The sequence below is a fragment of the Myripristis murdjan genome, chromosome 18, assembly GCF_902150065.1.
Source record: "Myripristis murdjan chromosome 18, fMyrMur1.1, whole genome shotgun sequence".
Taxonomy (NCBI): Eukaryota; Metazoa; Chordata; class Actinopteri; order Holocentriformes; family Holocentridae; genus Myripristis; species Myripristis murdjan.
In genome coordinates, this window is record NC_043997.1 from 28439309 (window position 1) to 28459738 (window position 20430).

General features: G+C 41.0%; 1 protein-coding gene across 2 annotated transcripts in view; it reads right to left on the reverse strand.

Moving 5' to 3' along the window:
- Nucleotides 1-10517: 10517 nt before the first annotated feature.
- Nucleotides 10518-20430, reverse strand: part of ablim2 (actin binding LIM protein family, member 2) — a 235904-nt gene continuing 225991 nt past the window's right edge. For both annotated transcript variants that reach the window (XM_030075915.1, XM_030075916.1), the window contains 4 exons: nucleotides 18247-18307; nucleotides 16699-16706; nucleotides 16400-16480; nucleotides 10518-12712 (listed from right to left, as the gene is read on the reverse strand). In XM_030075915.1, coding sequence (XP_029931775.1) covers nucleotides 12599-12712; nucleotides 16400-16480; nucleotides 16699-16706; nucleotides 18247-18307 — 264 coding nt within the window. In that variant the 3' untranslated portion in view covers nucleotides 10518-12598. The remainder of the gene's footprint in view (nucleotides 12713-16399; nucleotides 16481-16698; nucleotides 16707-18246; nucleotides 18308-20430) is intronic.

Below are 20430 nucleotides of genomic sequence, written 5' to 3' on the forward strand. Positions count from 1 at the left end.
CGTGATATAGCCTGGCTTGAATTAGCGTCAACTTTCACTAAAGCCTCAACCCGTTCCACTGACGCGATTCAGCCGCGTCAGGTCAACGCTAATTCTAGCCACGTTTGAACAAGCCTCAAGTGCGCGCGTTCACGGGGCACATAAGCAACCCAGAACAGTCGATTGTCGAAACGAAGATACAACTGCCTCAAAAGGAGGGGAAAAGGAGAGCCTCGACATTTTCAGCGGCGGAGCAGACACTGCTGATGGAACTATATGAAGAATATAGGGAAATCATCACAAACAGGGCCGGGTTTTGGCATAGGCGGTATAGGCAATTGCCTAGGGCGCCATCTGCTGGAGGGGCGCCGCTAGTGGCCAGAGGGGCACCGGAAGCGGGATTGTTGACCGGCGCGACACCGTCGGAAATCAATGGAAATCAAAAAACTGGAGAAGGAGGTAAGTATGGTATGGTTTGGACTGTATTTAATGCTTTCATTCTTTGTCTTCACAGCTTGAACAAAATTATGATGACTGATTTTTTTTTTTTTGAATGGTTAATAAATGATTTCAAAACTGAGGCACGATCTTTCTTAAATTATACATGTAAAAATCCAAATAAAAAGGGATCATTCCAAAAGTGGGATGACCATGAATCCAATTGGGATTAACTGAAATATGTGTTCTTGTAAACGTCCCTCACCTGTGTCAACTAACCTCTTGGCTTCGGGCAGAATAGAGGCGGATCAAAGCAAATTGCGGGTGGGAAATAAAATAAGACGTCTTTTTTATCTAACCTCATGTTCTTTTTAACTTATTTATGTTCAACACTTGTTGTTGCATTTGATGTATGACTTGTGCTACATGAATAAAATTTGATTGAGTAATTGATTGTTTATTCGGTTGATTTCGGAGACTGACAGTGGTAACACATGATTTTCATTACGGTTATTACATTCATGCTTGGTCACATTATGGGAAATAAGTCTAAACTTATATTTCCGAACACGGACATGGTGCTACATAATTAAATTTGAATTGAATTGAATTGAATATGTGATGCCAGGGCAACAATATACATGATGGAGCCGTCATTTGGGGGTCTGTTTCCGTCCGTCGGACATTCTTTGACAGGCAGCTGAGCTAAGTTTGGCTGTAAGCCTGCCACGGAGCAGGCTAGTTCTGCTGACTAAGTTGCCATGGTTACTGAGCTGCAACTCATACAAGCCACTTTGATGGAACGGAGCTCTCACTTAAATTAGCGAGGCTTATCGAAATAAGCCAGGCTATCCTGTTAGCCAGCTTGATGGAATAGGCCCCAGGTCTTGCACCATGCACACATGACGAGGCTGATACATGCATCATACTACTCTATACGCACAGTTGACAGATGTGCTGGTACTGGCAGTGATGGCAGCCCAACACCTCAACATTGCTCAGCTGTGGGTTAACTCTGGAGCTGGGAAGAGTTTCCAGCATTTAGCAGCTCATGAGATGGTGGGGGCATTAGACCCAGATCAAGGTGTAGCCTTGCCAATGTTCCATTTCTTTACTGGTTGTGACACTGTCTCATCATTTGGAGGCAGGGGCAAGAAGACGGCATGGGATACATGGAAGAACTTCAGTGATGTCACTCATGCCTTCTGTGCCTTTGCTACCACACCAGTCTCCTGTCTGCACAACAACTACACACATGAGCAAATTAACAATTAGGAATTAATGCAGACAGGAGACTTAGGCCCTGTTTACACGACACAACAGTTCTGATGAAAACGGAAAACTTATTCCTTTTTTTTAAAAGTTCCATGTTTATACAATAACGCTGTGAGAACAATCCTCGTACACGTTTCCACAAAAACTCTGTAGTGTGCATGCCAGGCCAGTGGGTGGCGGTGTAACTTTGCAACGTAACACCACAGAGTAGCACCGCGTGCCTGCGTACAAACGCTTTGGTGGCGCGGTGTTGTTGTTTTTTTCCTGTTCGTGCATGGCTGAAAACACGCGCGAAGTGGGGCCGTGTCGTCATCGTTTTCACAAGAATTTCGTTTGCGTTTTCAAACACCTAAAACGCAGTTGTTGTGTAAATGAAAGGCCAAACCGCAACAAAAGTTTACCGTTCTTTGTGAAAACCGTTGTCGTGTAAACGGCCCCATAAAGTCTGAGGGATAAGATACCCATTGCTTTGGAGGATGGCTTACAGAAATTAGCACTGAATTTTTAAGCTGGGGTTGAGATTTAGAGGAGGACAGTTCTTGCAGAGCATTTCTTGGGCAGAGAGAGGTTGTGTGAGAGGAGGAACCACAGATGGCGCAAGCAAGGGTTTTATGGCCTGTAAAATGAATGCTGACTAGGGCCAAGTCGACTACAGACGAATCTAGCCTCTGATTGAATTTCTGAATATACATGGCAGCTTTGGCAGAGAAGGCTTTATGGTATTAATAAAAGAGAGAGCCACCGTAGAAGAGAGCAAAGTCTGAGATCTTCCCGCAGATAAACTTCTTTTATCAGCAGATTCAGAACTGCATAACAGATTCACTTAACCAGATTTACATCCTGGCTGGTCAAAATAAAAGCCAAGTATTACTATAATTTTTAAATAGGCTACATAAAATGTCCATTTAATTTCCCTGAATCTTAAAAAAGTAATATTAGCCGAGCATTTGGGTATTCATATGCGTTTTGGCAAAGCTTTTTTTTTTTTTTTTTTTTTTTAATATCAGAATAAGAAAACAAAATATCTGAGGGAATCAGGAATTGCTGGGAAAGAATCAAGTGGCTATGGTTAGAGCTGGGACTGCAGTTCAGTTCAACGTGTTCTGGCATTCATGACAATGAGAGCTGGTCTTCCCGTTAACTGTTACTTTTGTTTCTAAATGTCACAAGTTTCTCTTGGCAACAGCAGATGTTCCACCCACAAAGAGGAAACAAAGCTGAGCTTGTGAATGCCTTAATGATTATAATTCAGTCCCATTCATAATTGTCAAGACTGGGCTAATCAACTAATTAATTTAGCTTGCTGATGGTTTATGCAGTTTAGTGAAATTGTGCAATCCGAAAAGTTCACCATATTTTGTTATTTTCTTCAAAATAAAAACTCCCCAACCGCAGTTTGATACCAGGGGCTCTATTTTCCCGGCGTAGCACAGGGTGGCACAGTGAAGCGAACCCCGTGCAGAGCTATTTTCGACCAATGCAACCGAGGGGCGCACAGTTTGGTATTTTGGCAGACCGACGTGCGCTGAGATGGGAGTGGCAGTGCAGCAGGGGGAGGTGTCAACAGATTCAGCTTGGTGCAGTGACATTTTCGTGCCAAAAGGCTTCGCCGAGGTGCACTCAAAGCTCGCCATCTGAAACCATGTCTACTTTCAGTGAAAGGCGGAGCGGAGCTGGCGTAGTGGAAGTTTGGCTGACCGGCACGCAGTGCACACACGTCACCAAACCTCACAATCAGCACAAACGGTGCCAGTCTCCTTTGATCTGACATCAGATGTGACGGGACAGTCGATATGGAGATAAATTTATGTGGTATAGTGTTTTTTGTCGGTATTTATTGCATTGTTAATGTGCCTGACATTCCGGAAACTTGCCCATGAGGTTTTGGTTACCACTACCAGTAGACCTCCATGTCAGTTGTGTAAACGTTCATTACGCCTTCGCGCAGCGCATTTTAAAGGCGAGGACAGGGGCTCATTTGATTGGTTTAAAGTGAATCGGCTGTGTCAAACCCACTCCATGCCTTCTCTCCTTCCTTGCGCTGGTAGGAGGAACAGCGCACAGCGTGCCAAAATTGCAAAATCCACTTGGCCACATCCAGTTGGTGAAGCGCAGCTGTGATGCGCCCCCGCCTAGCCCGGTCTGTAAAAATAGAGCCCCAGGTGTTAAATCTAAAGGCATAATTACATGATATTGAGATAAACCCCTGAGCCACTGCAACAGTCAGTGTTGCTGATCCAAAAACAGCCTGCTAGATTAACATCTAAACGCTGTTTTTGCAATGATAGCAGCCACACAACTCCACTTTGTTGCCCCTCTGAAGTTCAACATTTTTCGACGATAACAGGTTGTAATGTCTGCTCAAGTGTTTTACAGAAAAAAATAAACAGTGGGATTCTATGGTTTTTCTACGGTGCAGTGAGAGACAAAGCAGCAGCACTGGCATGTCAGAGAGATGGGACATTTTACAGCTTAAATAGAACACCAAATTGGGAGGGTGCGTTTGGTAGATGATGTATGTATGTATGGAGAGTGAGCCATGTCACATGAGAAGTGCAGCTTGAGATTTGTTTGTTTGCATTTGTTTTTGATTGAATGAAATGGCAATGTAATATCAATGGCACCTTAACATCTTGATCTTTCTATCTATCTATCTATCTATCTATCTATCTATGCACTATAAATTTAATTAAGTAAGCAATTAAAATAATTAATTAATAGATTTGTTTATTTCAGCATTTGTTTGTTAGCTTTTTGCTTTAAGGTAAAAGGTGATATAAAAGTCTGTATCCATATAATTACATAAATGCATATAATGGCAATAATAATAATAATAATAATAATAATAATAAGACTTATTATTATTATTATTATTATTATTATTATTATTTGATGTCATTGTTGTTGTGGCGCAGTCAATTTCCATTCAGGAACCGTATTGGAAATATGTTTCATGTATTTGGTTGTGTGATTATTTATTTATTTATTTCCGCACTTGGAGTCGCTATTGAAAAATGACGTCAATGCATCACCCCTGACCATGGATGAAATTTTGATTTCAGAGGTGGGGGGGACACAACTGGCTTGAGTACGGGGGTGGGGGGAGGGCGGGCTTGAACTGCTTGAGGACCAAAACTGTCATTTGAAAAAGTGGAGGGGACATGTCCCCCCTGTCCCCCCCAAAAATTACGTCCATGCCCCTGACAATGGGTTAATTAATTAATATTTTTTAAAATATTACTTTAAGAAGAAGGGGGGGGAGCTGACAGCCGTCCAGGCTCCAAGCTGCCCTCTGCTCCTCCTCCAGGCTCCAGCACAGCTGCTGATGCTGAGAAGAGAAAGCAGCAGCCTGCAGCCTGCAGCCTGGGGCACCACCGCCCTCACCCTGCCAATTAATCACACCCCTCCCTCCTCCTCTTTCTCCTCTCCTCTCCTGCCACATGGTCCTTTGTAGCTCTGACTCTCATTCACAACACTGAAGCTGTTTCATCCATATGATGAAATATGTCATCCATACAGTTATCATGCATGTAGATCAATTTTCTGTACTCCAGAATGCGAGTTTACGCTAATATAGTTTTAGGATGTAATAATAAAGAGTGGCCCGTAGACTAACAGTTCCCTCATGAAAAAGAACTAAACTCATACACTGTGGTAATGTAGCGCTTAAATGATGCTATTTCATTATCACAGGAGAACTACAATAGACGGTTAACTCCCGATAGGCGAGGAATATCAGTCACTACACATCAAGTCCCCACAGAAATATCATAATAACATTATAGAGTTACCAGAAGAGATAATGCCATAAAATACTATGAGGTCACTATAAAATCACCACTAAACATTGCAGACACACTCTCAAGTCCCACTGGGAATACCTCGGAAAGATTAGATTTTTCTTTTAGACTGTCAGTAAGAAGCAACAACCATTAAAGAAAGAAATTAATCCCAGCATGCATGCCCCGTCCATCAGTAGGCTACCACCTGAATATACAGCAAGTAGTCTCGTTGAGGAGAAGCAGTAAAGACAAAATCATTAACCTTACAAGTCAAGTTGAAAGCTGCAACCCACTTCTATATGAAAGTTGTCGGGAATGACATATTTAAAAGTAACAGGAAGCATACCTTGATCGTTTTTTTCGTTCTCCATGTTAATAATAATACCTCAGAATGGTGACAATAGAGGTCGGATGCGCCGTTGTCCTGTCAAGCCCACCGCTGTGACTGACGTCAGCCTCGGCCAATCATATTTGAACTCTGCAAAGGTTTGCCCAGTCACACAGCAGAAGAGGCATAACTTGTGTGGTCTACGTCTGGGTCATCCATGGGTCCATGTGGAACACTCTGAGTATAAAGTGTGAGCATAATCTTTGTTTTGTTTTCAGTTTTTTTTCGCAATGAATTAGTATTGAATTGCACAAGCCACAGTTATGTCTGTCTGTTTGTACATTTCCAATCCTTATTGCTGTCATGAATGTTGTTCGTTTGTTTGTTTGTGTATTAGATTTTTCTTTTTTTAATTTTTAGGGTTTTTTTTTTTCCTTTGGCCTTTCCGAAAATCAAGAATCTTGATCTCAAGGAGATTTGCTGATAGAAAATAAGTGAATTTTCCAAACAAGGATCCCACATAGACCCATATATGACCACATGTGCTCATTTAGTAATCCTGTATAAAGGGTTAGGGTTAGGATTCATAAGATTCATGATAAATTATCTCATTGCACTCGTTATCCAGTGAATGAAATAATAATTTGATTAAGCTATTATTTATTTGCCTGAGGACCCCTGGAACCCTACCCCCCTCAGTGCCCAGACCACTGAAAACTTTCTCCCGGACCCCTGGAAAACTCCTCAGGACAACTAGAATGACCTTGAAGAGCCTTTGAATGGAACTTAGAAGACACTTACAACTAGAGTTCTCATATTCTGCCCGAACCCGACCCGACCCGACCCGACCCGACATTTTCGGGTCGGGTCGGGCCTAAAATTTACGTGAATTGGGCGGGTCGGGTCGGGCTTCGGGTTCTGTGGGGGATTTTTTTTTTTTTTTTGTCAAATAAAAAAATAGAATTATGTGTTCTGTTATTGATTATGACGTTTCATTTTTATGTGACTGGTGGAGAGAGTGAGAGACTGGATTGGATTTGGAGGCTAAACTTTCAGTGACAGACAACCAGCTGTGCGAGCGCAGCGCAAACAAGTGAGAGAGAGAGAGTTGCAGCAGTATCCCGCTGTGCTGGCAGACTCGGCAGCAGGGACGGTTTTTGCTATGGGCAGTGCAACTGCCCAGGGCGCAATCTACTTGGGGGCGCACGAGAAAAAAAAAAAAAAAAATCTCCAGTTTTCTAGACTACCGTATTGACCCGCACATGCCGCGGCACCATCAGTCGGCATCAGGCGGGCCGGCCGCGGCACCGTCCGATACCGCGCCCACCCGTCAGGTCTGCCGGATCTGACAGGTGAGCTGCCTGATGCTGGCCGGTGCCGCGGCCGGACTGCCTGATACCGACTGATGGTGCCCCGGTGCCGCGGCCGACCGGCTCTGCTAAATAATGGCGAATTTGGCGATTTTTTTTTTTTTTTTCGGGCTTTATCGGGCTGTCGGGCCTAAAGTTCGGCTAATTAGTCGGGTCGGATCGGGCCTCGGGCTGGCCCAGTCGGGCCCGGGTCGGGTCTTAATTTTCAGGCCCGATGAGAACTCTACTTACAACCCACCTCAAAAACCCTGTTAGAACCCCTGGAACTTCCTTCCAGACCCTTAGCTATAACCTGCTCAAAGACCGCTGTAACCATCTCAAAGAACCCTAGAGTCCTCATGAGGACCTGTAGAGCCCCTTAAAAGAACGAATGAGCGCCTGTTGGGTCCCCCTCAAAGAACACTGGAACTCCCTTCAAGACCCAGAAAATCTACTCCTTGAGTTGGTTCTACTTATAGAACCAACTCAGGGAGCCCTCGAACTCCCTTTAAGACAATTGAAACCCCCTGAAAAAACAAACAAACAAACAAACAAACAAAAAACAGAAGCCCTGTCTGAACCCCTGGAACCTCATCAGAAGTCCTAGAAGTCATGGAACCACCATCTGGACCGCTGGGCCCCCTCAAAGAACTCTGGAACTCCGGTCATCACTCTAGGAACCCCCTATAACATCCCTGGAACACCCTCAAAGAACCCAGGAACTTTGGGAACATGTGGTCTATGTTTAAATAATTAGGTTGATAAAGCAGAAACAGAAAGAAGGATGTATGAATAGCAACAGAGTATCTAAGACAGATAACAGATTTGCAATTTAGGAGAAGGTTTCACTCAGTGTTTTTTGGCCTGCTGCACTTGGTAGACTTAATATTCTTATCCTAGAAGCATTTTCCCACTGAGCAGAGTTTCATCAGCAGACTGTGGTCCTGTTATAGCATGAATACGATTATAACGTGATTCAAGGTCATTCATAACTTATCACTAACATCAGTTAATTATCCTCATTATTTTTGAATTTTTGTCTGCATTTCTTTTTCTGTGACATTCTGTCTAACTTCCATCCCCCTGCACCAGTCAGATAAAATGAAATATGTGTTACAAGAGTAATTCATTTTTCAGCCACTTAATTTGGTTTTAGACTATGTTTCAGACAGTAAACCAATCATGGGACTCATTGTTTTGTATTACAAGTAATTCATGTAAATCATTTACTGCAGACTTGCCCTGATCTGAAATAGTGGCTGTCCTGTCAAATTCAAGCTTTTATTTTACAACACAAAGTATGTACTTATTAATTAAACTTTTATTTCAAGATGGACACCAGATATTTTGTTGCAATCAGCAACAAAAAACAACTGAAAATCAATTGGAAGAGATTCTGCTGTAACAAACCAGTTACCAGGCACTGTGGTTTCACTGGTTCAAATTCCTCTTGCTGATGATTACAAAATGACTGCACAAGGGGATATATGCCTATGACTAGATAAAGCATAAATGCTTCAACAAAGCCTTCATTAAACTTAAGTGATTACAAGACACGAGACATTCATGATAATGAGGATTCAACATTGAAAAAAACCCCAACAAAGTAGGCTACGCTTGGTGACTTCATTTCAGCCAATTGTGTCTGTTGCTATGAACTTGTGTGTTCAAGGCTGTTATGCAACATTGAAAACATAAATGGAAAAGGTGAGGATACATTTTGTCTGTCAATGTGAATCTTGCACTGCAGGCTTACTGCAATGTTTGAAAGTGCTCTTTAGTTTTTTCCGTGTCAGAGGCCTGTTAAACCACAGACATGAAAGGCCTCACTGGTTGAGCAATCTAGTCTGCTGGATCTGAACTCTGCTTCTCTGGCTATTGATCCATGTTCACATTGCAGGGCCTCCTGCTCAAAGCTGACTGCTCCTACCTGATTTTGTGGGATGACTGTTCAGCTCAAAACCTGGAAAAGGCTTTGACCTCATCAAACTTAACAAGCATCCATGTCAGCTTAAATGTGGGGATTTTGTCTCAAATCTCAAAAAACTAACTGAAGTTAATGTTCAGTTCAGTTGTTGTCTCCCAAAATACCATCAAATTGTGCACTGCGTTTGTTTTTCTTTCCACTGTTCTATTGTTCATCTCAGCGAACCTCTTGTTAGCTCAGATAAACTGCTGTTATACTTAAGACAATTCTTTCAGATGAATAATAGATTATTTATTTATTGTCAGGACAATATTGATAAATTCAATGTGATTTAAGTTCATGCAAGCTGCATATAGCAGGGGGGGTTGATAAGTTGGTCGCCTAAGTTAGAAGCAGATAAGCTATGCAGTTTTCTCTGAATTTGTGTGCAGTACACTTTGTTGAATTATTACACGAAACTTTGAAGTTATTAACTTTAGTTGTTCCTCGGTCTCAAGGGCATCCAAAAGGTCATGGTGGCGACACTAGGGGGGTATGGCCCTTCACACAGCATGGTAATAGAAGTGGGCTACTGATTTAAAATGTGGCAGGGAGATGACACCTGTCAGTCACCATCTTCACACAGGAGATCATTGGCAAGGTTCATGACATTATCATGACAGATTGATGGGTCACCATGTGTGACATTGCCACTGAGCTGGGTATCTCTTAGGAATACGTCCATGCAATCATTTGCAACAAACTTGGTTGGATCCTGAAGATTCTTTGGCCTGATTAGAAAAGGACTGAGCACAACATATCAAGGGACAATAACAGACCCCAAGAGTTTTCTCTGGTGATTCATGACCATGAATGAAACCTGGGTCCATCACCTCCAACCAGAGGTGCTAGGTTCTCCATCTACGAAGAAAGCCAAGATGGTCATGTCCGCAGGCAAGGTGATGGCTACCGTTTTCTGAGACAGAGAAGGAGTACCACTGGTGGATGACCTGGAAAAGGGTCACACCATCAACAAGGACAGCTATGCTGATCTCCTGACACAACAACAGCAGAAAAATGAGAACATTCAACATGGAAAGCTGACGAGATGGGTGCTCGTTCCCCAGGACAATGCTCCAGCCCACATATCACAATGGCTATGGCTTCAATCCAGAAATGTGGGTTCGAACTGGTCACACACCTGCCCTGTTCTCCTGATATGGCACCCTCTGACTACTACCTAATAGCAGCTTTTATACAAAAGGATCTCTTTGCTGTGTGACCACAGAACTACGTGTGCTATGGCAGAAGGGTTGTTTATGTTTAAAAATAAATGTTTGATTTTCAAAAACTGACTCCTAGCTTAGGCCACAAACTTATCATTCGCCCCTCTTAGGTTACATGCCTCAGGGTCTGACAAAAGATTTTACAAAAAATTGAAGAACTCCACTCTTTGTATCTTAGCTGTTTGAATAAAGCACTTTATTAACAGATGAATATTAGAAATCAAGACAGGAGAGGACATGATGGTTTATGACACAGGTTAGTGTGTTACTTACATTTGATTTGATACATTTAGTTAGATTAAAATTAAAATTTGATATGTTTTTCAAAAAATCTATCTCCTAAATGATATTATTCCTTCATTTGACACGACACCCATGTTTGCCACAAGACTTAAAGAAACCCTTCCTGAAGTATTGCAAATAAATAAATAGTTAACACAAGCTAGCATACTGTAAGCGGCTGACCTGGGCATTTCATTTGACATCTGAACAGAAAATAATCACACACTCAAATCAAAAGACTGAAAGGAAATAAATTCAAAACCACACAGATGAATTTTTTTTTCATACATTTCTAATTGGAGGTCATTCGATAAACCCCATTCTGTCATTCCCATACATGCCCAAAGAGCAGTTATACACCATGGCTTGTATAGCAACCTTGGAGACAAATAGATCTGATATATGTCCATTATATGTTCACATACAAATAACAGTATGTTAGTTGCTATGTTGATTGGTTTACTGTCAAGCAAACAAGCAGGCTGCTGTAATTCAGCTGTGTATGTGAAGCTTTAGGCGACATTGCTTTCAAAAAACAAACAATATGAAGAGTTGAATCTGAGAAGCTATAACACAGTTATAGTATCTAGTTTTAAAATAAAGCAAGACTTCACTTGATATGCTTAAGTGCTGTTTGCAGGTCTGTGAAGCTGTGAAGCTTAACAAAGTCAGCATGGGGCTTTCTAAATCCATTTTGTAACAAAAACCAAGATTTATCTCTGCTGTGTCTCATGACTGGTTCAATGATCCTTTCCAAAAGTCAAAAATAGCTTATAAAAATAATTCTCACTTTTTTGGATGTGAGTGCATGCCAACCTGGTAATGCTGTGGGTTTGACAAATTTGTAGAGTCTGAAACCCTCTGGATGTCTGCTAAGGGGATTGCAGTGACATTCTGAAGGCCTATAATTCCACCCTCAACCACCATGTATTTGTGATACCATGCTGTGTGGTGGCCCCTATCTAGCGCTGGCTCCCCTATCTGTACTGCTTGTGTGAGATATGGGACCATGTTCACCCTATCAGGGCATGCATATCAAAACTACTTGCTGAGTTTCTCCTGACTCTCAGACTTGTCTCCTTCTGCTTGAAAAAGAACTGGAAGGAAAACAAAAGCAAAAACAAAAGGACATGATAAGATCAGAGGCTCATCCCTAGCTTTGGCCTTGACATGCTTAAACAGTAAATGTGTACAAGTCAGTCCCTCTGCCATCCTAAACTAAAAAAGAGATTATACAAATGGAGATGTAGATGCGCTAGTGGGTTGGCTTGACAATGCTACAGTCAGTCAGTGCAGGAAGAACAACTAAGATGATGGAGAGCCAGAGATAAAAAGGCAGAGAGGCAAGCAAATTATACATGATGAGACGAGATGACAGAGCAGGGAATCTTAAAAACAAACTGACTGTGGATGAAATACTTTGGACAAAAGCAGGAAGGTAAGCGTAGATTGACATGATGGAAGAGGGTGCGCACATGTAAACAGATAGAACCACAGAAACTCAGAGAAGGGCCTGCAGGAGAATTAGAAAAAGATGTTATTTCATGTTTGTCTGTTGGAGGAGCTGAGACAGGATGGGACTGGAGGGGCAGATGCAGAAAACACATAAGGAGAAATGCGAGGACCATCAACACAGGCCATGCAAATGCATCTCCCTGGCCTCCCGCATATGGTTGGCAAAGTCAAACATTTGAAGTCAAACATTTGAATGACATTTGGATGACATTGCATACAAAAAGCTACAGATGACCAATGCTGCCGTAATGACATGAGGCAGCATTGGTCATAGTTTTCTTTCCGTGTGCCTCCTTGTGGTTTTACAGGCAGATGGCATGCCGTTTTACAGGTGGAAAGTAGGGGGATTATGGCGGTGCATATACTCTATATATTTCAAATGAGTGTTTTTTGTCTCTCTGCTCTCCCCGGATGGGACAGATGCTTGTTGAGATGTCATTGGCATTCATTTATTTATTTTAAAAAAGGCGTGCCTTTTTCTTCAAGTCATTCTTCTTCCAGAGGGCCAGGCGTTCAAACTGCTCCAGGGTCATACCGAAGACCTGCTGGAAGTCCTCAGGAGAGAGGTGTCTCTGAAAAACAACAACAGAAATATGTAAAACGTAAGTGTAAGAGAGCAATATGGCACACGGAGTAATGCAGAATTTCAAACAAGCTCCCTGGGTGCTGGTGAACTGGGAAGAAAAAAAGGAAAATTATCCTTCTGACAAAATCGAAGTGTAAAAGTTTTATTTTAGTTGTACAAAAATTTATTGGAGGCAGAAATGATGTTGAGCTAAACCTCAATTGGCAGAGTCACAGAGCCACCATTTTTCAGAGCACAAGTTCGCTAACTGCTAAACTTAACAGCCAAATAAGGACCTTTGGTCAAATTATAAATATGCAATTTCTGATCACAAGAGGGTGTTGGAAGCTCAAACTCTGTTTGTCAGTCCTGTTTCCATATTGAGGGCAGCTCGTTTGTACAAAACCCAAAATTAATATATAAATAATGCTTAATCATATATTTTTGTGTGTGTGTGTGTGTGTGTGTGTGTGTGTGTGTGTGTGTGTGTCTTTTAAGGTTTTTTTTTTTTTTTTGGCATTTCTGCTTTATTTGACAGTCACAGTAGAGATAGACAGGAAAGGCAGGGGAGAGAAGGGGGAAGACATGCAGCAAAGGACCTGAGGTTGGATTGGAACCCCGGTCGCTGCGATCGGGACTAATCCCTGGTACATGGTATGCACTCTTAACCAATAAACCACCGGGGTGCCCCTTAATAATGTTTTTTGATGGAAATGATGGACACATTTAAATCTCACAGGGCTAACGTTGGATTACTTGTTTTATTTAGTCTGACTTGCAGATAGAAAATGTGGTGAAGTTGCAAACTTTCAGCGAGAGGGTAAGCTGCTTTGAATACATTTTTTCTGAGGCTGCAGTGCTGATTGCAGCAACTGCAGCACTCGCACAATAGATCTAAAACTTTGAAAGTTTATCTGCGTTTTGAAGTAAGTTGAAGCGGCAAGCAGGTGAAGAGGAGGGCAGAGGAGGATCTTATACAGGCTGGAGCATACATTTAGAAAGCTCAAATCAGGAAATAACAACAGGCTGGCCGTAAATTGCACGGTAGAAAGAAGACCCAAGGGTAAGGGGTCATTTGACTCAAACAAAATGCATGTAATATTGATTTAAGTAGCAATTATCCTTTAAGTAGCTTTAGGTAAAAATGCAATGTCCTTTTTTAAAATTTTGTATTTCATCTTTATCTACTGTGTTTTATTTTATTTTACATGTGCTGCTTTTATGACTTGAGCTTCACCTTATATTATTTCATGTTATTAAAATGACATTTAAATATCAGATCATTGATGTAGGTTCAGTGTCAGATTTCTTGTGTTTAAATGTTTGTGAAAAAACACCATGATAAATTTTGAAAACTTATCTTGTTCATCTTGTTTAACTGCATACCTTTGAACTTTAATTCTAACCTCTAAATAACCACATTTTCTAATTTCACAAGCCTCTGCAATTTAAATGAACTGCCATTCTTATAGCTGGAAGCGATGGTTGTTGTTAGCGTGACTTCATTGTGATTTGGTCTAAAGAGCATCACAATCTCAGAACTGATTATGCGTGCGGGTGTTCGTGAAGTCAGTGTACAGTGTGTAACTGTTGGCACAGCACCTGCAGACGGCTGTTGCTCTACTCTGTGCTCATCACAGTGAGCTGGAAACTGCTGAAATTGCCATTGTGAGATATAGTTTTGACTGTCTGGATCAACTGGCTTCCACCCATGAGACAATGACAACACTTGCTCTCTATGTGCGAACACTTTATCATTGGAGAAGAATGACACACACACATACACTCAGTCAATGCAGATGCAGAGGATGGGGATACACATCATCATCTCATAACTAATTTGTGGCAAGCAGACCAGCCCGCTGCAATGAGCCAACTCTTACTCACACATACACAAAAACACACACACACACACACACGCCTCTCACAGCGTGCCATTGCTGCTGAGGTTGGACGCAGTAAGACAGTCATTTTAAACTCTTAAAAGATCGTAAGGGTTATGGAACAAAAAAGTCAAGTGGTAGACCCCAAAAAAAATTCACCGGCCCTGAGCCGGAGGATCCAATTGGCTGTCCGTCAAGAGAGCACCAAACATGGGACGTTGAAAAGTTTTATTCTCTGATGAGAAAAAATGTAACCTTGACGGTCCTGATACACTAGCATCAAGCATGCTGAAACAAATTTTTGAGGTGATTAACAAGAAAGCTTTTTTGCCTTTGCCATCAGGAGGTCATGACAGTGTGGATACCTGACAGAAAATGACACTGAATCCACATTTTTGCCAAGATTTGGGCTTTTAAAGCCTGTGGTCTTAAACTTTTGATCAGCTGATGAACAGCCTGTTTCAGTTTAATGGTTGTTTGCAATAAATTGCTTACTCAATTTTTTTTTTTGTCTGACTCTTTCTTTCTTCTTTTTGCATTTTGAAGGTCTGAAAAAATGCTGTCTGGCACATCTGTACCTCCCTCTTTTTCTCTTACACTCCTTTGAAATTTGCCGTACAGTGTTGAGCCCTCAGCATGTTCATATGTTTTATATAATGGCATTAAAAGCAATAATTCTCTAACCAAATTTCTTTGCCCACTGTTCTATTTCCACTACAGTCCATCAAAGTAGCTTTACAAGCACTAGAAACTCAAAATAAGCTCTAAAACTAGAGGAAATACCTTGAATAATCCAACTACATCAAACTATTCTTCAAAAAACATATTTATTGTAGTGTCAATAAAAAACAAAGCAAGATATGGCACCCAATAGTGACATACAGTATGTAATATAGTTTTAGCTGTACACTGTCCCTTTTAGATCAAATAAGAAAATGAAATGAAACTATGCCACAAAATAATGCAACTTAAAATGCAAAAAAATAGATATATCTAGAGACAAATTCAAAATATCAGTAAAATCTGAACTATTTCGGACATTAATATCCTGACAGACTTTTTAAAAGACTAAAAAGCTCAGTCTTTGCTCCTCCTGTGGTCTGTCCTCTCTCTCCCTCACTGTCCTGCACTCGCTTCAGCCTGTAAACAGTCATTAGCTATTAGCTTAAACAGTGAGCTGAAAGAGGCAGGTTTTGGACCAAGCAGGGGAAAAATATCTCTTTTCATATTCCAGCCTTGTGCTTGGTGAACAGGTGGTGTGATAAATGACTCACTGGCTTTCACTTGAGGAGGTTTTCTTGCTAGTTCTCATCAGGCTGCTGCCTCTCAGGCTGACGGACGGACTGAAAGTTACAGAGCTGCCGGTCTGCCGAGAGCAGGATGTGGACCAAACCACTGTGAGGCATGGGGGGGTCATACATTTTTAACACTTAAAAATACACTGTTTTACATTTATAAATAGCACCGCTTGCATTGTGCTTTCATTGAATATTACTATATTATTCAAAATAATTTATTAGTGTTAACAATTTTTTTTCCTGGGGGTAGGGGGGTGGCGGTGGGGTGGGGGCTGGGGGGCAACTTTATGGATGGAGGGGTCTTGTCCCCCCCAACCCCCCCCGGGATTTCCGCTTATGCGTGAAATCACACTTGGATTGGGCAACACCAGACATGGATAAATAACTATAATTTTTTCAAAGTAAACATTCACAAGTCTGGAACTTAGGAGCTAAAAGAGAGAGAAAGAAAGAGAGAGAGAGAAAGAGAAAAACAAAGAGAAAGAGAGAAACAGAGAGAAAGAAAGAGCTCACCTCCAGTCTGGTGCGATCTACATCTCTGGGAAGCTTCACTCTCACTCTGTGTGTTACTGCCAGCATTTCATATGGGTAGACCTGCCAATCACACACACACACACACACACACACACACACACACACACACACACACACACACACACACACACACACACACACACACATACATACAGTGAGTGCTTTAGCAGCCTTCTTCAACAATATAATTATCAGCTAATGTCTAAATAAAGCTGCCAAAGAAAGAAAGAAATTAAACTATATTTGTGCTAAATATTAAAATGTGGAAGAAAACTTACCTTGTATTCTGGACAAAAAAAAGAAGAGGGAGAGAGGGAGAAAGAGTGAGAATTAATCTGGTGGAACAATAACTTGTTCTTTTAATAGCACCTTAACAGACCATAAAAATATATTATAGCTAAAAAATTGTGGCGGCACTGAAAACAAAGGTGATCATCCTAGCAGATATTGGGTTTCAGAGTGCTGTGTCAAAAGTTTTAGAAACTGTTGTTGTTCTGTACACACACACAGGCACACACTCACACACACATGCACACATGTCAGACACACACAAACTGCTGCAAAATGGTCTTATGAGCCTGGCATCCTGTCCACTCACTCTTTGGATGAAGAACAACAGACAGCTCTGAGAGCACACACATACACCCACACATGCTGCACACATTAATGCAGAGGTATACACACACATACATACACACATAAAGTGCGCACATATAGCATCTCAAGTATTCATACTAATTTAAATACTGAGGGAGATAAATTGCCTAACCTACGTGCATTACATGTCTTCACTAGTTGCTGTTTTGCAACAATTTTGCAAAAATCAGTTCAGGAGAACATGTTAACACTGGTTAACATTGAGGACAACGCTGAGGACACTGAGTTAAAGCCTTAAACAAGAATCACCTGAAAAACTGACAAACTGAAAATTTACCAAAGAATACAAAATCAGGTGATGTATTTGATATAATGTATTTACATTAACCTCAGTTAATTAGACTGGGCTAGTGACTGATGAGAGATATGAATATCTCTCATCAGTCACTAGCAGTATGACATGCTCTAATATTCCCTCTCTGGCAGTAGTAGTCTTGTAGCTGCCGCTCTGTTATCATCTCCATGCACTTTTTCCTGTGCCTAAAAATTCTTCTTCAATCTTGTTCATCTTCATTGTTTTCAAGAATTTTTGAAGATGTTTAAGTTCTCTTTTATAATTTTTATCAGTGTAATAATTATAAATAATTATAAATGAATGAATGAATGAATAAATAAGTAAATAATTTCTCTCTGTTCTTCTCTCTCTAATTTTTTAAAATCAAAATCATTTTATTGTAATCTTTTAATTTCTTGCAAATATTCAGTTTCAAAGGTTAAATGCTTGTGAAAAGCATCTGAATGCAGCCTGCATGTCTGAATTCAGGCCTTGAGTGAATTACGGCACTAACTAATGCAGGAAGTTAGCTGGGGGGAAGTTCACCTCAACAGCAGGCAGCAAACTGTTAGCATTGGGAGCACCTAGCCAGTATCCAGCACTCAGTAATGAAGAGAGGAAGATAGTACCACTACTGTCCTACTATCCTAGGATGAAAACGAAATAACACCCCATCTTTCAAAATGGGAGAATTATCCCTTTAATATGATAGCACTTATGAAAAATCTAAAAAGGGCACACTTTTTATACAATATTTATGTAGTGTAGAAAGTGTAGAAAAACAAAGAAAAGTGTAGTTATATGAATAAAACATTTGACATTTTAGGTATGCAGCTGATGCACCCATCTGAGGAAAAAATGCAACAGCAGAACCGGCTTTTTTTTTCATTCCCACCTCTCATGCCTCCCCAACTTTGGGAGTCAGGATCCACATCATCTTCAGCCATCTCCGCAGCCTGAGACACAGACACAGACACAGACACACACAGACACACACACACACAAAATGAAGATAGCCCACAGTACTTCTTCCTGTCTTATTTTACAGATTCACACACATTCCTGGTCTTTGTCAAGCCAAGGTTCAAGTGAAAGTCATTCAGTCACTGGCTTGTGTTGTTGCTCTTCTTTTTCTTACGTTCTTTTGGGGCGAGGAAGTGAGTTCCACTCGCACTCCAGATAAGAAACTAACAGTGGGGTTTGTATCACTGGGGTCTCATCCAGTTTGGAAAGAGATGAATATGGAGAAAAAGAAGAAGTAACTACCAGTTGTAGACAGTGTATAGATGTTTGCTGTTGAGGGTTCATTCGGGACAATACTGGTTCTTTTTGTAAACACATTCAGTGGTATCACGCCCAGACGGCAAGGATTTGGGAAGTAACCTTTTTATCCTTTTAACCCTTTATAGGGCACTCATTGAAATACATTGAAATTCAAAAAAACAAAAACTTATATTCCTTATTAGCGCATATCAAATCAGATAATGTGTGATATGCATGTGTAAACAGAATAATTCAAAGAACTTGTAATTGACTTTTTTTCTTGTCTTTGTGTGTGTAATCAACTTGTGAATTTTTATAGTGATATCTGAAAGTAAAATGTTGAACCCCTTTCCCCTGTGTGTTAAAAACAGTGTTTTTTTGGTATTATATGGTCATAAATAGGTGATTTTCAAAACTTTCCACTAATGGGATTTCCTGGGACTTTTTCCCCTCACTCAGGACAAACTGAGGATACAAAATCAGTTGAGTTTGTTTCTCTTGCAATTTGTCCTAGGTTGACCCCAATTTTGGCCTAAAATTACTGGACTACAACCACAACCAAGTGAAATCATTCAGGTTCTAAAGAGTTATTGGGTTTTCTTGGACTCCCTCTAGTGTTAAATCCCCCTCAGGATAAGTCTTGTCCACAGTAATGCAGTAAGTGCAGTACACTGCTGCCGAGCAAATGAACCTGGCTGTTCAACACCTGTATGTTTTCCTCTGGTTATTTAGAAGACTAAGCACAATAAACCCTGGGCATGAATACCTGAAGAACAGCACCACCTAGCGTCTTTACACATTACATCAAAACCTTCATTCAGCCAGGCTGGAGTCAGAGAGAACAGAGACTAGTTGGAGCTAGGTTTAGTTATGGGTGGGGTGTTGTGTCATGTGTCTTGGCAGAAATATACACACCTTGTAGCCAAGTGGTGTAGTACACTCCTATGTGTGTACAGTGTGTGCACTAGATGTTGTCAGAAGGACAGAGATGTGAGGACAATCCTTCAAAGTGCGAATTTGCATTTCCTAACTTCTACAACGGGCTAGTTTAAGATTGAGATTAGGGGTTGCGATTACAATTATGTTTAGGGTTAAGGTTTGGTTTAGGGGGTCGGGCTGGAATTGAGGGTTTTAACATCAGGGTGGCAAATCAGCACCCACCACTAGCCAAATGCGGGTAAATATCTGCAGATACACTCACCAACACACACTTCAAGTGGCTCATAAGTGATGATTGAGAGGGATTATTTTCGCATGAGTCTTTTTTTTTTTTTTTTTTTTTTTTTTTTTAGGAAAATCATACTCATTCTACTTTTAAGGACAAGGAAGTGGAGGTGAAAAAAAAATGCCTGTTGTGAATGTAAAGTACCTGTTAAAAATATGAGCAGCTGTTACAATTTGGGCACCCCCCAACACTGTGACTTGTTGATGTTGGCTGTGATATGTGCTATGACAGATATATGACAGATCATATTTGAACAGCAGACAATACTTAAAAATGTCTATGATGAGTTTTATCTGAACAAGGTTCAAATAGGGATTTAGGGTCAGGATTAAGGTGAGGGTTTGGAAATAGGAAATGAATGTAATCAATGGAATGGTCCTCACAGGCATCACCAATGTGTGTGTGTGTGTGTCTGTGTCTGTGTGTGTCTGTGTGTGTTTGAATGCTTTTCATCTGGCTGTGACAGACTTCTGCCAAGACATCATTCAACTCCCCTCTCAGATGTGAAGCCTGTACTGGCTGCAGCTGGCTGATTTCACGGGAGCCACAGTACAGCTCGTTTCAGTTTTTCCTGAACTAACACCACACCTT